At 44.8% G+C, this 26939-nt stretch overlaps 2 protein-coding genes across 3 annotated transcripts in view; both read right to left on the bottom strand.

The window, feature by feature from the left end:
• The window catches only part of ABL1 (ABL proto-oncogene 1, non-receptor tyrosine kinase), a 76068-nt gene extending 61699 nt beyond the window's left edge, over positions 1-14369 (bottom strand). For both annotated transcript variants that reach the window (XM_058159283.1, XM_058159284.1), the window contains exon 1: positions 13457-14369. In XM_058159283.1, coding sequence (XP_058015266.1) covers positions 13457-13598 — 142 coding nt within the window. In that variant the 5' untranslated portion in view covers positions 13599-14369. The remainder of the gene's footprint in view (positions 1-13456) is intronic.
• A 2822-nt stretch (positions 14370-17191) lies between these two features.
• On the bottom strand, positions 17192-25671 carry EXOSC2 (exosome component 2). The gene is made up of 9 exons (XM_058159288.1): positions 25531-25671; positions 23553-23654; positions 23073-23118; positions 22177-22266; positions 21649-21714; positions 20533-20601; positions 19938-20114; positions 18783-18911; positions 17192-18506 (listed from the first exon to the last, which is right to left on the bottom strand). The coding sequence occupies exons 1-9, from the start codon at positions 25653-25655 to the stop codon at positions 18426-18428; spliced, it is 885 nt and encodes a 294-aa protein (XP_058015271.1). The 5' UTR covers positions 25656-25671; the 3' UTR covers positions 17192-18425.
• Positions 25672-26939: the final 1268 nt, after the last annotated feature.

Genomic DNA, 26939 nt, shown 5'->3' with positions numbered 1-26939 from the left:
TAATAAGAAGACAATTAACCAGTGGAACGGCTTCAGAGGTCTGAAAGGTTGGGGACTCCTGGACTAGAAGACCTCCAAGGTCCCTTCCAGCTCTATGGTTGTATGAAACGGTCTCAAAAATTCCTCCCCGTGGCCCCCAGCCTCAAAAAGCTTGGGGAACCAAACCCCCTGCTAATTTTCTCTCAGTTTGCATTCCCTTGCTTTTAAAAGAAAAGGGATCAAAGGCTTCCTTGCCAGTCAGGCCCAGGGAAAAGAAAATAAAGGAAAGTTGATTGCCTTGAAGACTGAAGGGGTAGTAGCTGAACAGATGGTTTATTCGTTCATCTCACTGTCTTTTCAAGTTTTAAAACAGCCCCTAATTAAGTCACTTAAAGGAGATCTAATTAGGTGGTGTCAGGAGACTACTCATTATCAAGACATTTCAAAAACAGGCAAAAAGAAAGAAAAAATCCAACCAAAAAAGAGAGAGAGAGAGAGAGAGAGAGAAAGAGGCCCATTATCAGAAAGGAATTTTTAATAGCTTCAGTTATACCTCCAACTGCATTTCTTACTTAGACCAAATCCCATCTTTTTTTTTTAATATTCTAAATAAATTCTGAACATGCCAAAGCTCGGTTAAGAAAAGTCAGTCAGGGGTGTAGCTCAAATTATGAAACAATTGTTCCCTGAATCATGTTTGGCCAAGTCATCATGAAAAAGGCCGTTTAAAAGTGTTTTTAAATTATGAATGCGGGTAGTTCTCGACTTGCAACCTTGTTTAGTGGCCGTCTGACGTTACAAGGGCAGTGAAAAGAGTGACTTAAGAACATTTTTTTTCACACTTACGGCCACTGCAGCAGTCCCCGGGGTCACGTGATCAAAATTTGGATGCCTGGCAACTGGCATGTAACTATGACGGTTGCAGTCTCCTGGGGTCACGTGATCCCTTTTTGGCCACCTTCTGACAAGCCAATGGGAAAGCAACTGGGATACTAACCCTAACAATTGTAGTGATTCACTTAACAACTCTGGCAAGAAAGGTCGTAAAATGGGGCAAAGCTTACTTAACAAATGTCTCACTTAGCGACAGAAATTTTGGGCTCAACTGTAGTCATACTTCGAGGACTATTTGCAGTGTCCCAAAAAACTCATGACAGCAATTTTTGCTTGAAAAAACAACCTTTACTTCCAGTTTTGGCCAAAACCACCCCATCATGAACAATGGCTTCACTTAAGGACCACAGGGCTCTCTTAACGGCCGCCACAAAAAGGATCACTGATTCAGGACAATCACACGATGACCTGCTTTTATAACTGTTATGAATTACGACCGTAATTGGCAGGGTCCACCATAGGTCACAAGGTGAGGACTAGCTGACCTTAATTTTAAGCTGCGCTTCCTTAATTAATTAATTAATTTATTATTTATTTATTTAATCGTATTTATATACCGCCCTATCTCCCAAGGGACTCAGGGCGGTTTACAGGCACTAAAAACAGATAAATACAATATAAATACAATATAAAACATTTTAAAAACTTATTCTAAAGCCCGTCCAATTAAAAATAGAAATAAAACCCAATTTAAAACCCAAAATTTAAAATCTAGCTCAGTCCTGCACAATTAAATAAGTATGTTTTAAGCCCGCGGCGGAAGGTCCGAAGGTCCGAAAGCTGACGAAGTCCGGGGGGTAGATCGTTCCAGAGGGTGGGAGCCCCCACAGAGAAGGCCCTTCCCCTGGGCGTCGCCAGACGACATTGCCTCGCTGACGGCACCCTGAGGAGACCCTCTCTGTGAGAGCGCACGGGACGGTGGGAGGTATTCGGTCGCAGTAGGCGGTCCCGTAAATAACCCGGCCCAATGCCATGGAGCGCTTTAAAGGTGGTCACCAAAACCTTGAAGCGCACCCGGAAGGCCACAGGAAGCCAGTGCAGTCTGCGCAGGATAGGTGTCATATGGGAGCCACGAGGGGCTCCCTCTATCACCCGCGCAGCTGCATTCTGGACTAACTGTAGCCTCCGGATGCCCCTCAAGGGGAGCCCCATGTAGAGAGCATTGCAGTAATCCAGGCGAGACGTCACGAGTGCGTGAGTAACCGTGGATAGGGCATCCCGGTCCAGAAAGGGGCGCAACTGGCGTACCAGGCGAACCTGGTAGAACGCTCTCCTGGAGACGGCCGTCAGATGATCTTCTAGAGACAGCCGTTCATCCAAATCAAATAAGTGCCAAAATTATCTGTTACGACAAAGGCATTTCCAAAGTAGAAATTAACACCGTCACAAACAGGGAACTATTTTCTTCCAGCAACAGAAGAAAAAAGAAAAACATCTTTTTTTTAAAAAAAAATATCCATTTCTTACAAACCAGTTGTTTTTATTTATTCAATCTTTTTCTTATTATTTCTTGAATTGGTATGCCGGCCGACTCCCAGGCACAGTGACTCTGGGTGGTTGAGAAATGGAAAACAAGAAAAGGACATTTTATTTATGCACCTTCAAACGTTTTTACGGCCGCTTGTTTCAACTGAGTGGGTCGCTGACAATACAGAAAAACAGAATAGAATAAAAACAATACAAGGCCATGAAAAAAAAATTTCTTAAATGCCCCGGGGGGGTGGGGGTGGGCTGCAAAAAACACAGTTTTTCCATCAAGTCAGGCTTTTGAATGCTGATGCAATTTATTGGCAGGTTTAAAAGCTGTGGTTCGTTCCTGGGAGTCCTGCAAACTCCACCAAGAAATGTCTTAATAATAAGGGGGGGGAAAAATTGTTTTCCAGAAAAATGTAATTCGCAGATCGGGACCCAAAGATAAGAAAGGCTCTTGTGAGAGCATTTGTAAACCCAGAATCGTATTAAGAGGAAGAGGAAGAAAATGGTTAAACTGTTAGGGACCCTAAGGATCGTACATAGAATATGGGGGCCTTGAAGGTCTTCTAGACCAGGGGTCTCCAACCTTGGCAACTTGAAGCCTGGCGGATTTCAACTCCCAGAACCCCCCAGCCAGCAAAGCTGGCTGGGGAATTCTGGGAGTTGAAGTCCACCAGGCTTCAAGTTGCCAAGGTTGGAGACCCCTGGTCTAGACCACCCTTCTGCGCATGCCAGGGCATCGCATATCGTTCCAGAGAAATGGCTGACCAATCTCTTCTATAGAAAAACTCCAGGTGATGGAGCGTCGAACTAGACCGTGTTGTTTCTCTGGGCCATATAATATATGTGGGCACATACATAATTTTGTATTTATTTATTTTGGCCTGGTTATGTAGTGTACATAATGCGGTGTACAGAGCCACGGTGGCGCAGTGGTTAAAAGTGCAGTATTGCAGATTACTTCTGCTGATCACCGGCTGCCAGCAGTTTGGCAGTTCGAATCTCACCAGGCTCAAGGTTGACTCAGCCTTCCATCCTTCCAAGGTGGGTAAAATGAGGACCCAGATTGTTGGGGGAAATAGGCTGACTCTACAGAGAGGGTTGTGAAGCGGTATATACCCTGTTTCCCCAAAAACAAGACATGTGAATGCGCAAACCCGCGAGCAAACCGGTAGCGACTGAAATCGAAACCCACTACTGGTGGTGGTGATCCTTTTGAGAGCTGGGTGCAATGAAATTTCATTTTAATGCATGCCGATTAGTGTACATTCAAAGTGGCAATAAAATTTCTTTTCTATTCTATTCTCTATTCCTATTCCACTCCTATTCTATATTCTATATTCTATTCTTATTCCTATTCTATATTCTATATTCTATATTCTACATTCTATTCTTATTCTTATTCCTATTCCATTCTTATTCTATATTCTATATTCTATATTCTATATTCTATATTCTATATTCTATATTCTATATTCTATATTCTATATTCTATATTCTATTCCTATTCCATTCCTATTCTATATTCTACATTCTACATTCTATTCTTATTCTTATTCCTATTCCATTCTTATTCTATATTCTATATTCTATATTCTATTCCTATTCCATTCCTATTCTACATTCTACATTCTACATTCTACATTCTATTCTTATTCCTATTCCATTCCATTCCATTCCTGTTCTATATTCTATATTCTATAGTCTATACAGTCTATAGTCTATAGTCTATTCTTATTCCTATTCCATTCTATTGATTGTAAGGCGAGGAGTAATCGCAATGACCCTTGTACTTGAATTTCAAATATTTCAAAGAGAAGCAGAGCTGACTTCAAGGCCAATTAATTATGGGAGTTTCCAAAATTTGGTCACTCCAAGAACCTCACATGCAGTAAAGTGTACCAAACCTTTTGTGAACAGGGAACTTTTCTCAAGCCATCCTTTCGCTGTTTCTGTGCGCAGACCCTTCCTGCCACCCTGTGGTCAGTTTTTCACACCTACGCAAACACACAAGCTCTGCTTGAAAGCAGAGGGATATTTAAATAACACCACAGCCAGAAAGCAAAATTTCTCAGGCCAATCTTGCAATGCAGGCAGTCCTTGACTTATGACCCCTCTTGGGACTAGATTTTCCATTGCTAAGCAAGACAGTTTATTCACTTGTTGCAATTTTACAATTTTTCTTGGGGAGGGCGGCAGCAGGTTTCTAAAGCCAATTACTGTTAAGTGAAAGATGCTAAATTTACAGATGCCTCCAATTCAGAATTTTTGTCGTGAGAGCACCAAAAAGCTGCAAAATCCTTTGGAACATTCCCATTCCTCCTCTTGCCTTTTAGCTTAAGCTGTTCAACACAGGTGGTGCTCAATTTACAGCTGTTTTGTTTAGTGTCCGTTCCGAGTTACAACAGCACTGAAAAAAAGTGACTTATCCCGTATTTCACGCTTACGACCGTTAACAGGATCCCTGCAGTCACGTGATCAAAATCCAGGCGCTTGGCAACTGGCATGTACATATGGCTGTTGCAGCGCCCCAAGGTCACGCGATCTCCTTCTGCGACCTTCAAAGTCAAGGGTTCACTTAACCACCGGGTTACTGACTTATCAACTGCATAGATTCGCTTAACCACGGTGGCAAGGAAGGGGCAAAACTGACTTAACGAACAGCTCGTTTAAGGACAAGAATTTGGGGCTCGGTTGTGGTCGTAAGTCGAGGACTTCCTCTGCCTGCAATCTCTTGGGCGGACCCACAAACGCTCCCCTTCGCACCAGATTTCACAAGCTCCTTAGGAGACGAGAAGTCGGGACCGATGATGCCAAAAGGAACCGTGAATTCCTTCTTCCTCCTGCAGCAAACGCGACTTGCTCGGCACTTCTCCGGGAAAACAGAAAATGAAATAAAATAAAACACCCGATCCGTCCTTCTCTTTTGCTGCTGCCAAACCAAAGCAAATGTGCAACTCAGCAGCGATCAGAATAAATATTTATAGGCCTGATGGTGCATTTTCTACCCACCCACCCACAAAAAAAAAATCAATTCTCCCTCCTGGCAGCTCCAATTTGGTGAAGGGGTTAGATAGAAAATGCAGGCTGCACCTTCGTGTTTGGGGATCTGCTGATTAAAACAATGGAATTGTTTCACACTGTAAAAATTTGGGGGGCGGGGGTGTCATCTGATGCTCAGCGACCCCTTCCCAAACCAAAGGGCGGGGAATGTAGCGCTTCATTGCCAAAATGTAGTTGTTCATATAATGTTGTTAAATCCAAGGAGGAAGTCTCACATCAATTTTTAAGTACATGGATGAAGTCAGCAGGCTGCAACTAGAGCTACCAAGTTTCAAGTCCTCATTGTGGGTCGGCGCCCAGGAAGTAGGCCGGACCAAGAAGAAACAAAGACCAAGAACAACCAAGAAGATTTACGGGAATGGAGACTGACACGTACTGTACAGAGAACAGTTGTAGGAATTGGGTATGTCTAGCCTAAGGAAGAAAAGGATTAGGGGAGACGTGATAGCAGTCTTCCAATATTTGAGGGGCTGCCCCAAAGAAGAAGGGGTCAAGCTATTCTCCAAAGCCCCTGAGGGCAGGACAAGAAGCAACAAATGGAAACCAATCAAGGAGAGAAGCAACTTAGAACTAAGAAGAAATTTCCTGACAGTGACAACAATGAATCAGTGGAACAACTTGCCACCAGAAGTTGTGAATGCTCCAACACTGGAAGTTTTAAAGAAGAGGTTGGACAACTTTTGTCTGGATTGGTATAGGGTTTTCTGCATGAGCAGGGGGTTGGACTAGATGACCTCCGAGGTCCCTTCCAACTCTTCTTACTGTTACCGTCTTTTATTGAGTTTGGCTGTCCCAACCATCTTGCAAATCTGATTCTGCTGGGTCGTTAAGAAAACTTTGGTCATAAATCGAAGACAGTGCAATCAAATCAACACAAAAGAAAATGAACTGTAGTGGTTGGGGGTCTTGCCTATATTTTGAGCATGGCCCAAAGTGACCCCCAACCCTTAAAAAAAAAACCTGGGGGATCCATTTCAAAGTTATCCACGGGCTTCTCTATTTCTCGACCAAGCAATAGCCCACCAGTAACCAAACTTCGATTTAATTTCCTTGAAAGACTTTTGCTTCAGTTTTGTTTTTTTAAGGGGTCCTTTGACCTGAAATCTTTCCCTTCCAAACTGCCCCCCACCCATATAGAAAGGCCTCTGTCTTAAATGTCCAACAATTTCAGGTTGGAGGAGTTAAGACAGGCTCCAGTCATAAATCTGGAAGTGTCACTGTGGGACTGGTGACCTTCCTGAGCATCTGAGCCCACAGTCTGACTCAGTTTAAAACAATTTCCTAAGCTTGCATATTTCCAGCGTTTTTGGAAGGGGATCTGCTCTAAACCTCAATGATGATGCAATTCAAGGAGCCTTCTTAAAAACTGTAAAAACTGTTTGGAATAGTCTTGGGAAAAGTTTTGTTTTTACGAGTCAGATCTCTCCTGGTGTAGAAAAATTCTTGCACGAAAGCCTGTTGGCTATTTGTTAAATGCTCTGTTTAACAAACCAATGTGTAAAAATAGAGGTCCGTTAAATCAGAATGTCCATTATATCTGAAAGAGAATATGATCTACTATTTGGAACTATTTGTTTTATTTTTACAAGTCAGATCTCTCCTGGTCCAGAAAAAATCCTTGCATGAAAGCCCTTTGGCTATTGGCTATTTGTATTGACTTTCAACTCTACTTTTGGCGAAGTAGAATAGTGCAGTAGTAACATAAAACTTCAAACTTTCATATACTAGTCATTTCTATAACAACAAATGTACATTATCAGCAAAACCTTCCCCAGCACCATCGTTCAAAGGCCTCCATTCTTTGGCGCTCAGCCTTCCTTATGGTCCCACTTTCACCGCCATACATTGGAACTGGGAAAACCAGAGCCTTGACTATACACACTTTTGTTGGCAGGGTGATGTCTCTGCTTTTTAGTATGCTGTCTAGGTTTGCCATGGCTTTCCTCCCCAGGAGCAAGCCTCTTTTAACTTCTTGGCTGCAGTCCCCATCTGCGGTAATCTTGGAGCCCAGGAAAATAAAATCCGTCACTACCTCACTGTCACTACCTCGCTATTATGGACTTGCTGCCGTGAACATATATAATAACATCAAAGGCACATCAACAACCATCAGTCTCTTTGTGTATCTCTGGGACTGTAGCCGTGGACCAAATAATGTTATTTTACCAGGTGAAAACGCACAAGGACAAGTTTGACTCATCAAAGCCACTAAAGTGAACTCTAGTGAAATCTCGCATCCCAACCACGTTATGAAACCTACTTACTTGCCATCCATCATTCCCCTTAATTAGCCTGCACATCACTAGAAGAAAAACCTGTTTCCAGAGGAACTAAACTGCACCCCACAGAACATGAAGCGGAAGGAATAAAAGTCGACCAACTTTGCTTTTCTTCCAAAAAAAAAAAAAGAGAGAGAGAGAGAGAGAGTAACCCACCAACGTTTCTACAATTGGAATGAGCTAGGAGACCCAGGTGTAAACTTGAACCGGAATTCAAAATTCAATATTCCACTTTAAGGTGTTATTTATCGTACAAAGCTTCATAAAACCGCAAGGCCAAATAGGGAACAACTGGGTGCTTTAAGTAACTGAAAGGCATTTAAAAAAAAAAAACACCGTTTCCATTCAGAGAGATTATTCTGTAAAAACAGGCAAGGGTCCTCTTGAGGCTTAGTCAGGTTTTGGCTGATCTTTAATAGGTGTTTTTTTTCCCCCTCTTTCAAGTTATAGTCTTCTATTCTCCCTGATCAATTAGGATACAAATAATTTCTACCAACATATGGCGAGAAGATGGTACGGAAGTTTATTTCCGCTGGGAAAAAAAATCCAGGATTTTCCCCAACCAAAGATATTAAAGTGCAATCAACTTTCAAAAACAATGATAAATATCCCGTTGGGGGGATTGATGTTAAGAGCATCGAGACGTGTGTTTCAACAGGAAAAAAGTTCGTTTATTGGATCGGGAGTTTTTTTCTGCCTAAAACTTTCAAAATCTCTCCTCCGAAAGGGAGAGAAGCATAAAGTTGTGGAGTTGGATGGATCCCCAAGGGTTATCTAGTCCAACCCTCTACATAATAGAAAAACTTTCTTTGAGAACTAGCGAACCAGCCTCCTGAAGAGATGGAGACAACCCAAATGGTGGACTGTTCCATTGTTGGACCAATGTTACTATAAACTTTTAGTACTAATATTAGAAATTTATTGGCCCTCGAACATAGAACATACAATCATATGTTCAAGGGACCTTGGAGCAGGGGTGAAATGCTCCCGGTTTGGACCGGATCAGCCGATCCGGTAGCAATGGCGGTGGGTGGTTCGGAGAACCGGTAGCAAAAATCCCTGCCCCCCTCCCCGCCCATGCCCACCCAATCGCCCGGTCACCCGCTTGCCGCTTCTTTCTGTCTCGCTCGCTTTTCCTGCCCGAATGGTAGGAATAGGTTGTAAAAAATGCTTTTAAAAGGTTAAAAAAAAGGCTCTGAGAGATTGGGATAAATAAATACCCGGACAACGGCGGGTTATCAGCTAGTCTCTTCTTAAAAACCTCCAGTGTTGGAGCATTCACAATCTCTAGAGGAAAGTCACTCCCCTGATCAATTTTTCTCACTGTCAGAAAATTTCTCCTTAGTTCTAAATTGCGTTTCTATGTTCAAAAATTTCTCAGCAGATTATCAGCTAAGGTGGGAAGCTAAGATGTGAAAAGAACACCACCAGGAGATCCCAACAGTAGGGAAAACTAAACCAGGAAGCTGAAAACTATCGCAAAGAAAAGTGCTTCTAAACCACTGCTAAAAACATCAAGATGCACGCGTCTGCATCGTCCCCAGAAAGCCAATATGATTTTCCTTTTTAAAAAAAATTCATTTCCTCTTCGTCCTTTTTAAAACTTTCAGATACCAAGATAACCTTAACCGCCTTGTGAACTCCGAGTCACACCAGGGCAGCGTGGACTGGCTAAAACCCAAGACACCAATTTTATATTTGCTTTTTCTGTTATCCCACTCGGTGGAAATTATCTGTAACTCAAACCCGGAGTCTTAGCTTCCCACATAATAGAGAGGCAAGAAAAACAACTTCCAGCCACCCAAATGAAGAGGGCTCCTGTGTTTGTGTGCGTGCTTCACAAACTTTGTGCGTTTGGACCACAAGCAGCGTGGTTTTTAAGGTGGGAAAACTTAACCCTAGCGATAACACCCGAGAAAAAGGCGGAGAACCAAGCATGGTTCTCTGCAGGATCAACCACAAAGCAATCCATAATTCAAGATTTCGGACGCAGTCCAGGTCTCCCTGGAGAAGGCGGCAAGGCTGCCAAAAATGAGACGCACAAACCAGAGGTCGGCAGAGCAGGAGGATCAGGATCCAACCACAAGACCGAAGCTTGGCTTGGGCAGCTGCTTGCAGAATCCATTTGGAAAACGGATCCCGCTCTCAACCCGTGAATTAAAGAGAAAACCAAAGTCAAAAGTTCAGCTCCAGGCAGGGTTGACCCATCGTCCGTTGGTTGCAGAGGACTCAGCGAAAGCTGAGAAAGACGCGGGTGTGTGTGTGTGTGGAAGGTCTGTAGGAGTCATGCGAACAGGAGAGAAATCTTGTTTTTCAAGCCCCTTTAAGGCTCTGGGGTGGAAATGTATTTGTCAATCAAGGCAGAAGGGCAAAAACATCCACAAACGTCAGATTTGCATCTGCCTGTTTGGAAAAAGAGCCATTTTTGCAAAAGGACAAGAGCAGGAAAAAAAATAAGAATCTTCTTTCTTCCAACGGTCATGGAAGGGCTCTCCACAATCCAGCCCCGTCTCCCGCCAGCCAGCTGGTCTTCAGGTCTCTGCTGCACATGTGTGCATGTCTGCGCATGCGCGGGTGCATGTCCGCACATAAGCATGTTCACATACACACACACTTTTCTGTTTGGGCACTCCTTGTTTAAAAGGTTCGCCATCGCTTCCCTAAACCAAGCACTCCCAATCCAGGCCAAGCGAAAATGATTCAGCCCAGCCAATAATGTACTGTCCCCATTTTCTTGTCTCTCTTAAGCTAATTTGAGAGGCTATGCACCTTCCCCTTTTCAAAATGTTTTAATTAACCAGTCCAAAATTCAATTTCCCAACTCCTAAGAGCCTAAAACCGAATTCTCTGCCATCCTTCCCACCACCAGTTCAGGTGTCAGCTGACTCGAGACGCGGAATTAACTTCCGATATGTAGGAAGAAGAAGGGATGCGGTGGCTCAGCGGCTAAGATGCTGAGCTTGTCGACCGAAAGGTCGGCAGTTCAACGGTTCGATTCCCTAGTGCCGCGTAACGGGGTGAGCTCCTGTGACTTGTCCCAGCTTCTGCCAACCTAGCAGTTCGAAAGCACGTAAAAAAGGCAAGGAAGAAAACAGGGACCACCTTTGGTGGGAAGGGAACGGCGTTCGGTGCGCCTTTGGCGTTGAGTCATGCTGGCCACATGACCACGGAGACGTCTTTGGACAGTGCTGGCTCTTCGGCTTTGAAACGGAGATGAGCACCGCCCCCTAGAGTCGGGAACGACTAGCACGTATGTGCGAGGGGAACCTTTACCTTTATATAGGAAGAGGCGAGAGAGATAAATAAATGTATAAAATAAATAAATAAATAAGGGAAATGTGTCTGGAGCCGAACTAATCACCCAGCTGATTAAATGATTACTAAGTAGCTCAGATCTTTTATTTAAAGGCTTGCAACGAAAGCAAATTAAACCCTACTCAGAAGCAATTCAAGACAGAGATCACACAAACTCTTGTTGTGGTTGCTTTCATGTGTCATACGAATCCCAAGTTTGTGGCAGTTTACGGAGGGCAGGTTGCGTCTGCACAACTTCCTTTTCCTTGTTTATTCGGATTTCTTTTCTTAGATTTCTTTTTTCTCCCTAATAACCATAGACCAGCGTTTGTTCTTTTCCTTCATTCTTCAGGCCAATCGTGGGAAGCACCTGAAAACTACCTCAAGAGACCGGCTATGTTCAAACAACCGCTCAAGCCATTATTTAGGTCTGTGATGGGGAACCTATGGCACAGATGCCAGAGGTGGCACACAGCGGCCTCTCCGTGGGCATGCAAACCGTCACCCCAGGTCATCTCTGCCACGCATACGTGCGCCTCCCACCGGCCAGCTAGTCTTCAGATCTCTACTGCGCATGCGCAGGGGGCGGGGCTCACGGGCACGGGGCGGGGTTCATACGGGGCGCACACACGCATGCGGGGCAGCGCATATGCGGGGGGTGGACGCATGTGGGGGGGCACATGAAGGGGCCGTGCACACATGCGCAAGGTGGTTGCGGGGGGGCCCGCACACACATGGCATTTTGGGAGTTAGGGCACATGTGGATTCGCGTGTGCATGTATGTGCTTTGGGCACTCGGTCTGGAAAAGGTTAGCCATCACTGATTTAGGTTAACTACAGTTTGTTGGATGACTTTGGGGCTGAGCCACTGTTTAAACATCACAACAAGGTGTAGCCCACAAGCCTACATATCATGATAGGCCACAAACCAGCATCACTTAGCATGTGTGATCACGGCCTCCTTATCTTTCAAACCTGGTTTGAGTAACACAGAAAAGCAAATAGCATGATATGTATTACGTCCAAATAGGGAATCTTGTTTTGGCCACATTTCCAACAGTTCTTCCAACGGGCTTAAATTTGGGTATATCTTGGCTAATCTAGAGGGTGCCAGGTGCCAGCGATAAAACTTTTTATACTGGTTCTCTTTGTACGTTGCCGATTTGGTTATTTTATAATTTCTATTCCTAATTTTTCCCCAATCCTCCAGTTCAATACTATTCCCGACATTTTTTTGCCCAGGTTATCATAACTCCCTTCACTATATCTTCAGCTCTATCAACTTCTAGTAAGTAGTTATAAATTTTTGTTATCCATTTTTCATTTGGACCAATCAGTATTTTGCCCAATTGCTGCGGCACAATCTCAATTCCGTACTCGTCTTTCTCTTTCTTGTACCCTGACTGAAGTTGCAAATATGGCCACCAATCAATGTTTATGCCCCGTTTTTCCAATTCCAAACTAGTTTTATCTACTTCTACTTCTATCATATATGGTGGTTGTGCCCCGAAATGAAAAAATACTGGAAGAAAATACATAGGTGGTTACAGGAATTAACAGGACTTCAGATAGAATACACCCTGGAACTATTTCTCCTAGGGATAGTTAAAGGAAAATACGATAAAAGAATAATATAAATCATCTTACATATCACAACCGCAGGAAGAAAAGCTTTCGCACAATAATTTTGAAATACAAATATACCTTCCGAAGGTTTAGTAATTAAAAAAAATTCGACTGCACAGAAATGGACAAACTGACAATTGAACTGAAAGGACAAATAGATTCGGTATTCTACGCAATATGGGAGAACTGGTACAACTGGATTGAGAACAGAAAAATGAAAAAGAAATAAACAAAATGGAAACAAAATTAAAATCGATTGTAAAAATGCATAAAGTGTATTTGAATTGGAACATTGTGGTATGTAAATGGTCGCAATTGTGCTTAAAATGTAAGTAAGACTTGTTTAATTGTAAAAATATAATAACAATTTTTAAAAAAACCAAATAGGGAGTCCTTCCCTTACGGTCAAAAATTGGGACTCAAATTCCCATCGCTAAGCAAGGTGGATGTTTAAGTGAGTCGCGCCCGACTTTATGACCTTTTTTTTAACCCGGTTGTTAAGTGAACTTTGCAGTTGTTAAATGAATCTGGCTATCCCGTTGACTTGGCGTTGTCAGAAGGTCGCAAAAGGGGATGACATGACCCACATTGCAACCGTCGTAACTATGAGCCAAGCGTCCGGATTTTGCTCTTATAACCATGAGAAAGGTCGTTTTAAGTGTGAAAAGCGAACGTTAAGTCCCCTTGTTCAGTGCCATTGCAACTTCAAATCACGGTCGTTAAGTGGAGCTCTACCTGAATGTTCAGGCTTAAAGGCTCAGCCCCCCCCTCCTCCCCCCATGCAAATTCACCTGGCCGTGCTCAAAACAAACCTACCCAGCCTGCTCAAAACAAACCAGGACTCTTACCATGCTCCAGAAAGACATTGCAATGGGTGCCCACTTGCTTTGACGACGAGGTTTCCTTCTTCACCCCACCTTTGATAAAGTGTAGGGCGGGAAGACTGGGCCTCCGTTGGTCGCCCAGGACTTTTCCAGGTTGCTGACCCATAGATTTTCCTCCCACTCGAGACACACCAACGCGGCCTTCCGGACAGGAGAGGAAATTTCAGCGTCGCCTTCCCAGCACCAGCTTTTCAAAGCAAAAGCCACGCTTCTTCTCCCTCTCTCTGTCTCTGTCTCGTTCTCCCCTTCAGCCCTGCGTAAATTTGCAAACTTCCATCCGGTCAGCAGGCGGGAGTTTTAAAGAGCCCTCCGCCTTGCAACTTCACCTGTGGTAAGGTGAGGTCATCATCAGATTGCAAGAAGACACTCGCATGAAGGTCTCCTTTTCCCGGCATAGCGCAAGGCCAAATCCCCCCTGTGGCTCCAAGCGTTATTCCAACGGAATCAAACAAGAGTCCAAGAATTGTAAAAAATAATAATAATAATAATAAATTTGTTTTTGTTTTTGGTCGTTCACTAGCCCTCCGTAAAAGTCCCCAAATTGACATCTGTAAGAGGAAGGCAAGGAAAAGGGAATATTTCAGTACTATTCGGTCCGATGCAAACGCTTATGGGTGCCGTAGTCATTCTGGCGTTGCTTCTGCCCCGATTCTGTTCTTTGGACATTCCAGTAAAATGAGAATGGATGCCAGTGGTGGTGGTGGTGGGGTCCATTTTAAAGACCAAATTGTGAAGACGCGGCGATATTTGCGGATAAATTCAATAAATCCAGCCACAATCGGACGTTCTGAGAAGCAAAATATTTGAAGGAAGGATGTGGTTAGTCCGAAGAGACGGAAAGTTGCAATGGAGGGTCATCTCAGGTCAGTACCGGTCAGGTTGTCCTCAAAAGCAGGTGGTTTCTATTTTTTTGGGGGGGGGGTAATCAGTCAATTCCTGAAGATTGGGGTCCAGCATCGATTCAACAGCAGCAGCAGCAGCAGCAGGAAGACCCAGGCAAACTTGGGAGCCTCTGAGAACGGAGATCGGAAGGGCCCCGTTCGAATTATGCTGTTAGAGAAAAAACAGGATTGGGGAAAAAATTGGGAAAGAAGGAAAGGGAAGGGAAGAGGAAAGGAAGGAAGGAAGGAAGGAAGGAAGATGGAGAAAGCTAAAGGAAAGAAAAATGTGACAGAGGGTGAGATGAGGGACCAGGGGAAGGAACTAGGAAAAGAAAAGAGGAAGGAAGGAGGGAGGGAGGAAGGAAAGTCTGAGGGAGTCAGAAAGTGAAAGGAAAAGAAAGGGGGGAAGGTGTTAATGAAAGGGTGAAGCCAAGGGAGGAAGGATGAGGAAAAAGGAAGGAAAGAAGGAAAGGGAAGAAGGAGAGAAAGGGAAAAAGGAGAGGAGAGAAAGGGGGGAAAAAAGGAAGGAAGGAAGGAAAAGAAGGAAAGAAAGAGAGAAAGGGAAAAAGAAGGAAAGGAGAGGAGAGAAAGGGGAAAAAAGGAAGGAAGGAAGGAAAGAGAGAAAGAGGAAAGGAAAGAAAGGAGGAAGGAGAGAAAGGGAAAAAGAAAGAAAGGAGAGGAGAGAATGAGGAAAGGAAGGAAGGAAAAGAAGGAAGGAAAGAGAGGAGAGGAAGAGGAAAGGAAAAGAAGGAAGGAAGGAAGGAAGGAAGGAAGGAAGGAAGGAAGGAAAATATGGAAAATGTTCTGAGAAGGAAGGGAAGGAAGGAAGGAAGGAAGGAAGGGAAGGAAGGAAGGAAGGAAGGAAGGAAGGGGATGAAAAGGAAAAAGAGAAGGAAGGAGAGAAAAGAGGGAGGGAAAGAAAAAAGGGGAGCTCCAGAGGGCGGCGAGGCCGGCGGAAGAGAAGCCCGAAGGCCCCGGGAGCCGGCGGGGCAGGGCGGGCGGGCGGGCGGCGGGGGTCTCCGGGCGGCCTCTCCGGCCTAGGGAGCGGCGGCGGCGGCGGCCATGGCTGCGGAGGGCCGGCGGGAGGGCGAGGGCGGCGCCCGGCAGGGAGGAGAAGGCGGAGCGGCCCGGACACCGCCGGAGGGAGGGAGGGAGGGGGGGCCCGCGAGCCCATCCTCCCCTGCCGCCCCACAGGCAGCGGGTCCCATGCTCCGCCGCCGCCCCCCGCTTTTCCTCTACCTTTCCCCCCCTCCCCCGCCTCAGGTCCCATCATCCCCAGCCGGCAGACCCCACAACCACCCCTCCGCTTTTTACCTCACGGGCAGAGCTGGGCGATGGGTCCCATCCTCCACTGCCGTCCTCGCTGGGTGGAGTGTCTGGCTTTGGCACTTCCCTCCCATTTTCCATCATCCCCAGCCGGCCGACCCCTCACCCCTCCTCTTTTTACCTCAGGGACAGTGGACTACAACTCCCATTGTCCACGGGGGGCTGGGTGAGGACTCCCATCCTCCACTGCCATCCTCACTGGGTGGAGTGTCCGGCTTTGGCACTTCCCTCCTGTTTTCCATCATCCCCAGCCGGCCGACCCCTCAATCCTCCTCTTTTTACCTCAGGGATAGTGGACTACAACTCCCACTGTCAACGGGGGCTGGGTGAGGACTCCCATCCTCCACTGCCATCCTCACTGGGTGGAGTGTCCGACTTTGGCACTTCCCTCCCGTTTTCCATCATCCCCAGCCGGCCAACCTCCACCCTTTCCTCTCCTGTTTACCTCAAGGATACTGGACTACAACTCCCATTGTCCATGGTGATGGGTGAGGATTCCCATCCTCACGTCTGACTTTGGCACTACCCTCCTCTATTTTCCATCCCCCCCAGCCAACAGACCTCTCCTCTTTACCTCAAGAGCATTGGACTACAACCCCCATCATCCCACAGGGCTGAGCAGAGAATCCCATTCTCCACAGCCCAAACCTGATTCTCATTTGTTGTGTTGGGCTCTGGTATCCATCATCCTCTGCCAGGGATGCCCGAGGCTCAGACATCTCTTAACAAAGAGATTTCTATTTTATTTAATTTTTAATTAAAAGCAAACTCCTAAATCTCTGTAATAAGCCACCAGTTTAAAAATATAAAAAAAATAAGAAACTAATGCATCCTGAGGTGTGTTGTTGTTTTTTAAAGTCCTGGCTTAACTGTAGCAAGACTGTATCCTAAAATTATATAATAAACAAGTTTAAAATGTAAATAATGTATTCTTAGCCCATTTTTGTTTCGAAGTCCTGATGCCACAGTAATGAATTCAACAAAAAAAAACCTTTAAAAATAGAAACAATAAATTGTGGCGAATTGCGCCTTGAAACCTGGCAGACAAATTCCATTTATTTTTCTCCTCTAATTTTTCATCCAGAAGGAAAGACAGCAGATTGTATTTTAATTTTTTTTAAAGGCAGGCTTGATGCAAATGAATCTTGACTTCCAACGACAACTTGGGGGGAAAAAAACCCACAAATTTCTGCAGTTTTCTTGGCAAGATTTCAGAAGCGGCTTGCCATTGCCTGCTTCCTAGGGCTGAGAGAGAGTGGCTGGCCCAAGGTCACCCAGTTGGCTTTTGCGTCCAAGGCAGGATTAGAACTCAGAATTAGAATTTATTCCTTTGTCCAATAAAATGAGCAAACGAGACGCATTTCGGAATTTGGTTTCACTCCGAATTAAACACAGCAGCAACCGCAAGGTTGCAAAGACAGCAATTCCAATTCGCTGTCCCCAAAATCGGAGGACTATTCTCTCGGCTGCCCAAACCACGATGTAAAAATAGAAATTTAAAAAGATTATTTATTGATTAAACATATTTAAATAGCCTTCCAAACTCGCTCATAGGTGACTCCCAGGCAGCTTGTAACATTTTCTTTAATTAAGATACACAGTTTAAGGAGGAGAGATGTAAATTACACAGGAATTGGTGCTGGGTAGGTTCTCTTTTTTAACTTCAGATCCTTTTTGCGGTAATGAACCATTTTTACGCTTAAGAAATCTCTTTCTTGTGCAATTTTTGGATTTTCAAAAAAAAATCCAAATTTGGATTTTTAGGGATGCTGAACGTTAAAATCAAGCATTTAGCAGGCTAGGGACAAACACTGGAGCAATGTTCAAATAAAAGAAGAGGAATAAAAAACTGGAACGTGTGGAGATGTTTGAAGAAAAGAAGGGTGAGAATTATATTAGCTCTTCCTTGCTGCTCATCCTTCCTGTTGAGTCTAGAATCTTCTCCAATGATATTTCCAGGTTAAGAGGTCATGGAGCAAGGCGACGTCCAAGCTTTTGATATTGTTCACAGAAAGAGAGAAGATGGACAGACAATGGGACCACAACTCTCTGTGGTCTACAACAGGGTGCCACAACAACCTGGGCTGCAGCCTACTACCGGGCCACGGCCTGTTTGGAAACCAGGCCACGCGAGGAAGGAAGGGAGATGAATGGGATGGATGGAAGAAGGACGACAGGGATGGGATAAGGACAGAAGAAAAGATGGAAGAAGAGAGGGGAGGGAGGGAAGGAGGGAGGGAAGGGAAGATGGAAAGAAGGAAGATATGAAATGAATGGATGATAGGTGGGTGGGTGGGTGGAAGGAAGGAAGGAAGGGAGATGAATGGAAAATGGAAGAGAGGGATGGGATAAGAAGGAAGGGAAGAAGAAAAGATGGAAGAAGAAAAGAGAAGAAAAGGAAGATGAATGGGATGGATGGAAGAAGGATGGGATAAGAAGGACAGAAGAAAAGATGGAAGAAAAGGCGGGAGGAAAAGAAAAAATGAAAAGAATGAGTATATGAGATGAATGGGATGGATAGATGGATGGATGGATAGTGGGTGGAAGGAAGGAAGCAAAGGGATGGATGGATGGATGGAAGAAGGAAGAGAGATAGGGATAAGAAGGAAAAAAGAAAAGATGGAAGAAAAGGGAGGGAGGGAAAGAAGGAAGGAGATGGATGGATGAGTGGATGGAAGGAAGGAAGGAAGGAATCCTTGCCGCTCCTCACCACTCCTTCTCTATCCTCATCCTTCCAGTTCGAGGAGCCTCTGGCGTGTCTGCAACGCAATCTCCTCCATCACTTCTGGTTTGAGAAGGTCTTTGATCTGCAGGAAAGGAGGAGACATCCAGATTATACATCACGCTTCCCTCTTCCCCCCACCTCTGGCTTGGAAGCCCCCTTGCTAACTTGAGTTCCTGCCGGGCAACTCTGGGCATTGGAAGTCCACACGGGTCTTCCTTCCCCTCGCCAAGGGTGAGAAACCCGGCCTCAGAAGGCTGCCCCGCCAAGGAGTTGGGCGCGCAACCCAACCCGTTTCCCTTGAAGAACCTTCAGGTTCTCTGGTGGAGACCCGGTGCCCAATGCCAAGGAGAGGCTCTACCTGGTGAGGGAGAGAAGCTTCGTAACAGTAAAGGATGCTGGTATCGTACAAACTCATCTTCTGGGAGACCAGAGCCAGGATACAGTTTCGGAGGCGGGAGATGACCTCGCGGTCAGACAGGGGCACCGGCTGAGAAGACGGACACGGAACCTGAGCAGCTTCATGCTTGGTGCATATCAGTTACAACCATTCGTTCAGCAACCAAATACTCCACTCTTTACTCTTTCTTTCTTCCTTTCTTCCTTTCCTTCTTTCTCTTTTCTTCCTTCCTTTTTTCTTTGCTACCTCCCTTCCCTTCCTTTCTTTCCTCCCTCCCTTCCTTTCCTTCCTTCTTTCTTTCTTTCCTTTTCTTCCTTCCTTCCTTTTGCTTTCTTTTCTTCCTTTCTTTTTTCTTTGCTACCTTCCTTCCTCCTTCCTTCCTTCCTCCCTCCTTCCTTCCTTCCTTCTTTCTTTCTTTCCTTTTTCCTTCCTTCCTTCTTCCTTTCTTTTCTTTGCTACCTTCCTTCCTTCCTTCCTTCCTTTCTTCCTTTCTTCCATCTTTCTTTCTTTCCCTTTTCTGCCTTACTTCCTTTTTCTTTGCTACCTTCTTTCCCCTCCTTCCTCCCTTTTTCCTTCCTTCCTTCCTCCCTTCCATCTTTCTTTCTTTCCTTCTTTCTCTTTTCTTCCTTCCTTCCTTTTTTCTTCCTATTCTTCCTTCCTTTTTTCTTTGCTACCTTCCTTCCCCTTCCTCCCTTCCTTTCTTTCCTTCCTTCTTTCTTATTTATATCTTCACCACTCATCTCCCTCAGAGAACCGCTCCACGCAAAGTACCATTTAATCAATAAAATTAAGCATTTAAAAACAGAATAGTTTAAGATTATTTTTTTTTTAAAAAAAGAAAAACATAAAACAATATAGAATTCTTTACTGGCCAAGTGTGATTGGACACACAGGGAACATTCTAGAATAACAAAGGAGACTTCCAAGTATGGGGAGGTTAGCAGTTGTTAACCCAGTAGATGAGGGGTCCCATGGGGCCAACTATCCCCCATGGTTGTGTGCCCCCCTCCCACGCAAGGCTCCAAGGCAGGTTTTGGCCCATTCGCGGAAGGCCAAGAAATTGGGGCCTTTCCTCCCCAAAGTTTCGGTCACGGTTTCGCCGAGCCTTCAACTCACCTCCAGGTTAGCCACGAAGCCCCCAGCCTCGTCCTCTTTCTGCTCAGCAGTAGGGTAGATCCAGATGAAGCCATTGTTGCCAAGAATGACGGAAGCCCCGCACGGTAAGTCGTGGAAGTGAGTTTTCTGACGTTTCACTAAAGACGGAGAGACCTGGACTAAGACCCCCTGGCCGAGCTGGAAAGAGAAATAATAAGGCCACGAGGAATAAGAGTGAAGGTTGGAAAAACACAGCCGTAGAATGAACACCTTGGAATTAAATGAATTACTCAGTCAGTAAATGAATCCCGCAGCCGTTAAGTTAATCCAGCCTCTCCCATCTTTGCCTGAAATAGATAGTCCTCGACTTATGACCACAATTTATGTTGCTAAGGGAGAAAGTTGTTGCGGGTTTTGCCCCATTTATGACTTTAAAAAAAAATCAGCTAAAACTTTGCCTAAAAGTTATAGAGAACTGAATAACTTTCTTCCTTCTCTTATGTCCAGTTAATTCCGATAAAAAAACACTAGTCCTATATAAGAAGAAAAATAACATACATTTCCAGAGCGTCCTGTCGCCTCTCAATGCATGAAGAAAAAATTAAAAGCAACTCACCTTTCCGTACTTGAGACTTCGAGTATGCAACGAGACTGCCCCGTCGGAAAACACCGCTTGGACTTCGGCCTGCAGGAAGCATTTAAGGAAATAAAACTACAGTGGGGTTCCCCTGCATTTCTTGTTGTTAGTTGCCAAGTCGTGTCCGACCCATTGCAACCCCATGGACAACGTTCCTCCAGGCCTTCCTGTCCTCTACCATCCTCTGGAGTCCATTGAAGCTCACGCCGACTGCTTCAGTGACTCCATCCAGCCACCTCATTCTCTGCTGTCCCTTTCTTCTTTTGCCCTCCATTGTTCCCAGCATTAGGCTCTTCTCCAGGGAGTCCTTCCTTCTCCTTAGGTGGCCAAAGGATTTGAGTTTCCTCTTCAGGATCTAGTCTTCTAAAGAGCAGTCACGGTTGATCTCCTCTAGGACTGACCGGTTGGATGGCCTTTCAGTCCAAGGGACTCGCAGGAATCTTCTCCAGCACCAGAGTTCAAAGGCCTCCATTCTTTGGCGCTCAGCCTTCCTTATGGTCCAACTTTCACCACCATCCATTGCAACTGGGAAAACCATCATCTTGACTATACGCACTTTTGTTGGCAGAGCGATGTCTCTGCTTTTTAGTAAACTGTCTAGGTTTGCCATGGCTTTCCTCCCCAGGAGCAAGCGTCTTTTAATTTCTTGGCTGCAGTCCCCATCTGCAGTGATCTTGGGAGCCCAGGAAAATAAAATCTGTCACTACCTCCATTTCCTGCATTTCTACCACCGATAAATACAAAACAAATCGATGGCTGAACTTATTCGAAGTTCTCCTTCCAGAATGGCTGAACCGCTCTTCCCAGCATCCAGCCAGGTGTGAGAGTTAAAGGTATTGGGAAATGTATACCACCTGAGGAATTCTGGGAGTTGAAGTCAAGTGGCCAAGGTTGAGAAACACTGACCCAGCTTGGTATTATGGGCGCAGGAGCCCATAAAAACGTTCAGTAGTCAGCATGGGGACCTGCAGGAGGGATGGAACGCATATCCCATCATCCCCAGATTACGGGCAACGGTGCTCCATCAACAACAGGGCTAGAACAAGGTTCTTAAAAAGAGATTTCCTTTTCACTTCCAAACCCAAAAAAGGATACACTGACAAGGTCTCCTTCTTGAAGGAAATCCCTCATGGCCAGCTCATCTTCTGCAGATCGGCGTCTCTGGGGAATAAATAAATCAATTTAATTGAATACCATATTTTTCAGGCTGTAAGACACACCTAAGTTTAGAAGAGGAAAACAACAAGAAAAAGTTTTTGGCCACACTTTTTGGGGGGCCTTTTCCAGCCTTTTTTCCAGCCAGTTTTCGGGGCTTTTTTCGGCCCATTTTCTAGTCTTTTTTTGGCCCATGTTTGAGGTTTTAACCACATTTTTCCCCCCAATGCTGTGATTCACTTAACAACGGGGGCAAGAAAGGCCTCAAAATGGGGCAAAACTCACTTAAAACAAATGTTTCACTTAACAACAGGGCTCAATTGTAGTCGTAAGTCAAGAACTACCTGTAATCGGAGTTTAAAAAGCCCAACCCAAATAATAATTAAAAAATCAAAATTAACCCTCCATATAAATCCCACCCATTTCTCAACGAAAACAACATTACCAAAGATCTGAGGATAAACTCACCAACTCTCCGCCTGGAAGATTCATGGATGAGAGCAACAGCACAGATTCTAGCCTAGAATTAGTCTCCACCTTCCATCGTTTCTGCTGAACCTAAAAAAATTATATATATATATATATATATAAATTATATATGTGTGTATATATGTGTATGTGTAATATATGTGTATTACATATATGTGTAATATATATATATATTATATATATAACATCTCAAAAATTAAATCCAAACTTGTTCAAAAAGCTGTCCACAATATTTGGTGGGCACAGGACTTATAATTGGTTGTCCTAAACCACCCCATTCTTCGGCAGATGTCATTTTAGGAGTTATTGTCCTATATTTTACATTCCTAACAAATTGTTCCACGTGATGGACAAACCAGCAGTGCAGAAAAGTAACAGCAAACATTTTCAATATGGGTTTTTTTTAAAAAAAATACAAGTTCAGAACTTTCACCGAAAAAAAATAATTACAGAATTATTGCGGTTCTGCATATTTCTGGGAAGGAGGGAAGGAGAGAAGGAAGGAAGGAAGGAAGGAAGGAAGGAAGGAAGGAAGGAAGGAAGGAAGGAAGGAAGGAAGGAAGGAAGGAGAGAGGGAGGAGGAAGGAGGAAGGAGAGGAAGAGAAAGGAAGGGGAGGAGAGAGAGGAAGAAGGAAGGGGGAGAAAGAGGAAGGAAGGAAGGAAGGAAGGAGGGAAGGAGAAGGAAGGCGGAAAGAGGGAGGGAGGAAGGGGGAGGAAGAGGAAGGAAGGGGAGGAGAGAGGGAAGAAGGAAGGGGAAGGAAGGAAGATAATATGCTTAGGGTAGGGAAGGGAAGGGAGGGAGAAGGGAGGGAGGATGGGAGGGGGATGGATGGGAGGGAGGGAGGGAGAGGTGTATGTTTAAATGAAAACATTACCTCTGTAATTCGCCCAACGACAATGTCTCCAACTTCACCATTGTACCTGCCAGGAAAATCAAAAAGAAACATTATTCAATAATCCCCCAGCTAAAGGTAGAACACGTACCCTTATGCCATAATAAATGTGCTAATCTTTAAACAAACCCTTGAGATTATGGAGTTACTTTTCAGCATTAAATCAGAGGTCGGAACTGGAGCAGAAAGAAAAGCTCGGATCTACGATAATCAAACAGACGCACCAAAGTCCTCTGTTGAGAATTATGAATTTAATTTAAAGGCTTGGCTCAGTGTTTCTCCATTTAGTAACCTTTTAAGATGCCTGGATTTCAACTCCCAGAATTCCCCCCAGCCAGCCATGCTATCAATATATCATCATGCTGGCTGGGGAATTCTGGGAGTTGAAGTTCAATTCCACACAGCTTACCTCGCTTATGGTTCCCAGGATCACATATATTGAACACAACTTCTTTTTCTCACCTGGTTTTTAACGCTTTGACACACACCAGTTTGTTCACTCTTTCCACAACTCCCGCCACCGAAGCGATCAGCTTCTCATCCCCCAGGTAGGTTCCGTGACCCCTAGAAAAACCAAACGGAAAGAAAATGAAAAGAGGCGAGGAGAGAAACGAGGAAAAAAAACCTTGTGGGTTGTTTTACATTGTTTTGGAATAGGTACATAGACGGACAGGTAGATTACAGGGAGTCCTCAACTTACAAGAGTTCACTTAGTGACTGCTCAAAGTTATAACGGCATTGAAAATGTGATTTATGACCGTTTTTCACACTTACGACCGTTGAAACATCCCCAGGGTCACGTGATTTACATTTGGGTACTTGACAGCAGAGTCACATTTATGACGGTCGCAGCGTCGCAGGGTCACTTTTGCGACCCTCTGACAAAGTCAATGGGGGATTCACTTAACAACCAAGTGACTAACTGGAATGATTCACCTAACAATTTTGGGAAGAAAGGTCATAAAACAGGGCAAAACTCATTTAACAAATGTCTCACTTAACAATAAATTTTGAGCTCAAAAAAAACCAAGTTCAGAGAAGACCAAGGACCCCACAGTCCTCCTCCTCCTCCTCCTCCTCCTCCTCTCCACAAACCCAACGGCCTTCTAGCACTGATGATATTACCTAGTTTGGGTCATGAAAGGTCTGGAAAAAAAGAACCAAGAGAGCCCCAAGGACCTCTCAGATAGATGACAAATAAATGACAAGTAGATAATACACAAGATGATAGATAGGTGATGGATGATAGATAGAAAGATAAGCAGAGGATAGAGAAAGAGATTATAGGTGGGTCAATGGATAAGATAGAGAGAGAGACAGAGAGAGAGAGAGAGAGAGAGAGAGAGAGAGAGAGAGAGAGAGACAGATAGGTAGATGGATGGATGGATGGATGGATGGATGGATGGATGGATGGATGGATGGATAGGTAGGTAGGTAGGTAGACAGACAGACAGACAGACAGATAAGAATGGATGGATGGATGATGGATGGATGGAGATTGATATCATATGATATGATATATGATATGATATCAGTAGATATAGATATATATTATAGGAGAGAGAGAGATGAGAGAGATAAATGAGAGAGATAGAGAGAGAGAGAGAGAGATATTAGAGATAGATAGATAGATAGATAGATAGATTATCTATCTATCTATCTATCTATCTATCTATCTCTAATATCTCTCTCTCTCTCTCTATCTATCTATCTCTATCTTAGATAGATAGATAGATAGATAGATAGATAGATAGATAGATAGATAGATAGATAGATAGATAGATAGATAGATAGGGATGGATGGATGGATGGATGGATGGATGGATGATGGATGGATGGAGATTGATATGATATGATATCGGTAGATATAGATGATATATATTATAGGAGAGAGAGAGAGATGAAAGAGATAAATGAGAGAGAGAGATGATAGATAGATATAGATAGATATGGATGGAGATAGATAGATAGATAGATAGATAGATAAGATTATACAGAGAGAGAGAGACAGACAGACATGGATAGAGAGAAAAATGATCAATAAAAACTTCTGCACGTTTCTTTTCTGCAAAATCTTTCCAAGCCTGCATGCTGGGGAACCCAATCCCGCCCCCCCCTCCTCCTCCTCCTCCAGGCAGCCCCTCTTCCTACCCCAGGAAAAAAAGCCCCCCCAACCCCTCCCCCCCCACACAGACACACTTTGGACAATCGCCTTTCCACGGGGAGGGGAGGGCTGGTGGTCAAGGGTGGCTCCACGCTCTCCGCCCATGCTCAGGAGCCCTCCCTGACGCGCGCCCCCTCCCCCTTCTTGCAGCAGAATGGGGCTCCTGAGCACGTGCAGAGAGCATCGCCAGACCCAAGGGGGCTCCTGAGCACGTGCAGAGCGCACCCTTTGGGCTCCAGCGCAGCCCCGCGGGGGGGAAGGTGCACCCGCCCTCACCGCATGTATCCCGGGTCGGTGGTGATGGTGTCCCCGGGGACCACTAAATCCCGGTCGCTGCTCCGGGACAGGGTGGCCGCTAAACGCTTCCTCGCCACGGGCAGCCTGAACTCCAACGCCGCCATCTTGGTTGAGGGCGCACCGGGCAGTCCACCGCGCATGCGCAGAATCCCGCGCGGCCTCTGCCGCCGGCATGTCTCCCCCTGGCGGGTTCTAGAGGAAAGGGTTGCGAGCGCAGAAGGGACACCTCCGGCTTCCATTCGCGGCGCTGGGAAAACGAGGGAAGGGTCCCTCTTCCTTAATAGAATAGAATAGAATAGAATAGAATAGAATAGAATAGAATAGAATAGAATAGAATAGAATAGAATAGAATTCTTTATTGGCCAAGTGTGATTGGACACACAAGGAATTTGTCTTGGTGCATAAGCTCTCAGTGTACATAAAAGAAAAGATACATCAGTCAAGAATCATAGAATAGAATAGAATAGAATAGAATAGAATAGAATAGAATAGAATTCTTTATTGGCCAAGTGTGATTGGACACAGAAGGAATTTGTCTTGGTGCATAAGCTCTCAGTGTACATAAAAGAAAAGATACCTTCATCAAGGTACAACATTTACAACACATTTAAGCCACCCTTCTCGCCATTGGACACCTTGCAGAGGTGGGTTTCAGCAGGTTCTGACCGGTTCTCCAGAACCGGTAGCGGGAATTTTGAGGAGTTTGGAGAATCGGTAGTTAAAATTCTGACTGGCCCTGCCCCCATCTATTCTCTGCCCCCCCCAAGTCCCAGCTGATGGGGAGGGAATGGGGATTTTGCAGTATCCTTCCCCTGGATTGGGGAGGGAATTTTATTTATTTATTTATTAAATTTTTTATACCGCCCTTCTCCCGAAGGACTCAGGGCGGTGTACAGCCAAATGGGGATTTTGCAGTATCCTTCCCCTGGAGTGGGGAGGGAATGGGGATTTTGCAGTATCCTTCCCCTGGATTGGGGAGGGAATGGGGATTTTGCAGTATCCTTCCCCTGGATTGGGGCGGGAATGGGGATTTTGCAGTATCCTTCCCCTGCCACACTCACCAAGCCACGCCCACCAAGCCACAGCCACAGAACCGGTAGTAAAAAAATTTGAAACCCACCCCTGGCACCTTGGATTATGGTCAGGGGCGCGCTGAATCCCCGCCTCACCCCCACCCCCCAATTTGGAGAGTCTTGTTGTGACTGTGTCCAAGATAAGGGGCGTGCATAAGAGCACAAAAGTGCCCACCGTTCCTGTCCTATCGTTTCCTTTCATTATATCAAATTAATATAGTCATTGCATACTTTTGCTCATATATATATATATATATATATATATATATATATATATATATATATATATATATATATATATATATGCTTATATGA

This window comes from Ahaetulla prasina, chromosome 16 (genome assembly GCF_028640845.1).
Source record: "Ahaetulla prasina isolate Xishuangbanna chromosome 16, ASM2864084v1, whole genome shotgun sequence".
Taxonomy (NCBI): domain Eukaryota; kingdom Metazoa; phylum Chordata; class Lepidosauria; order Squamata; family Colubridae; genus Ahaetulla; species Ahaetulla prasina.
This window is presented reverse-complemented; position numbering and strand designations above follow the sequence as displayed.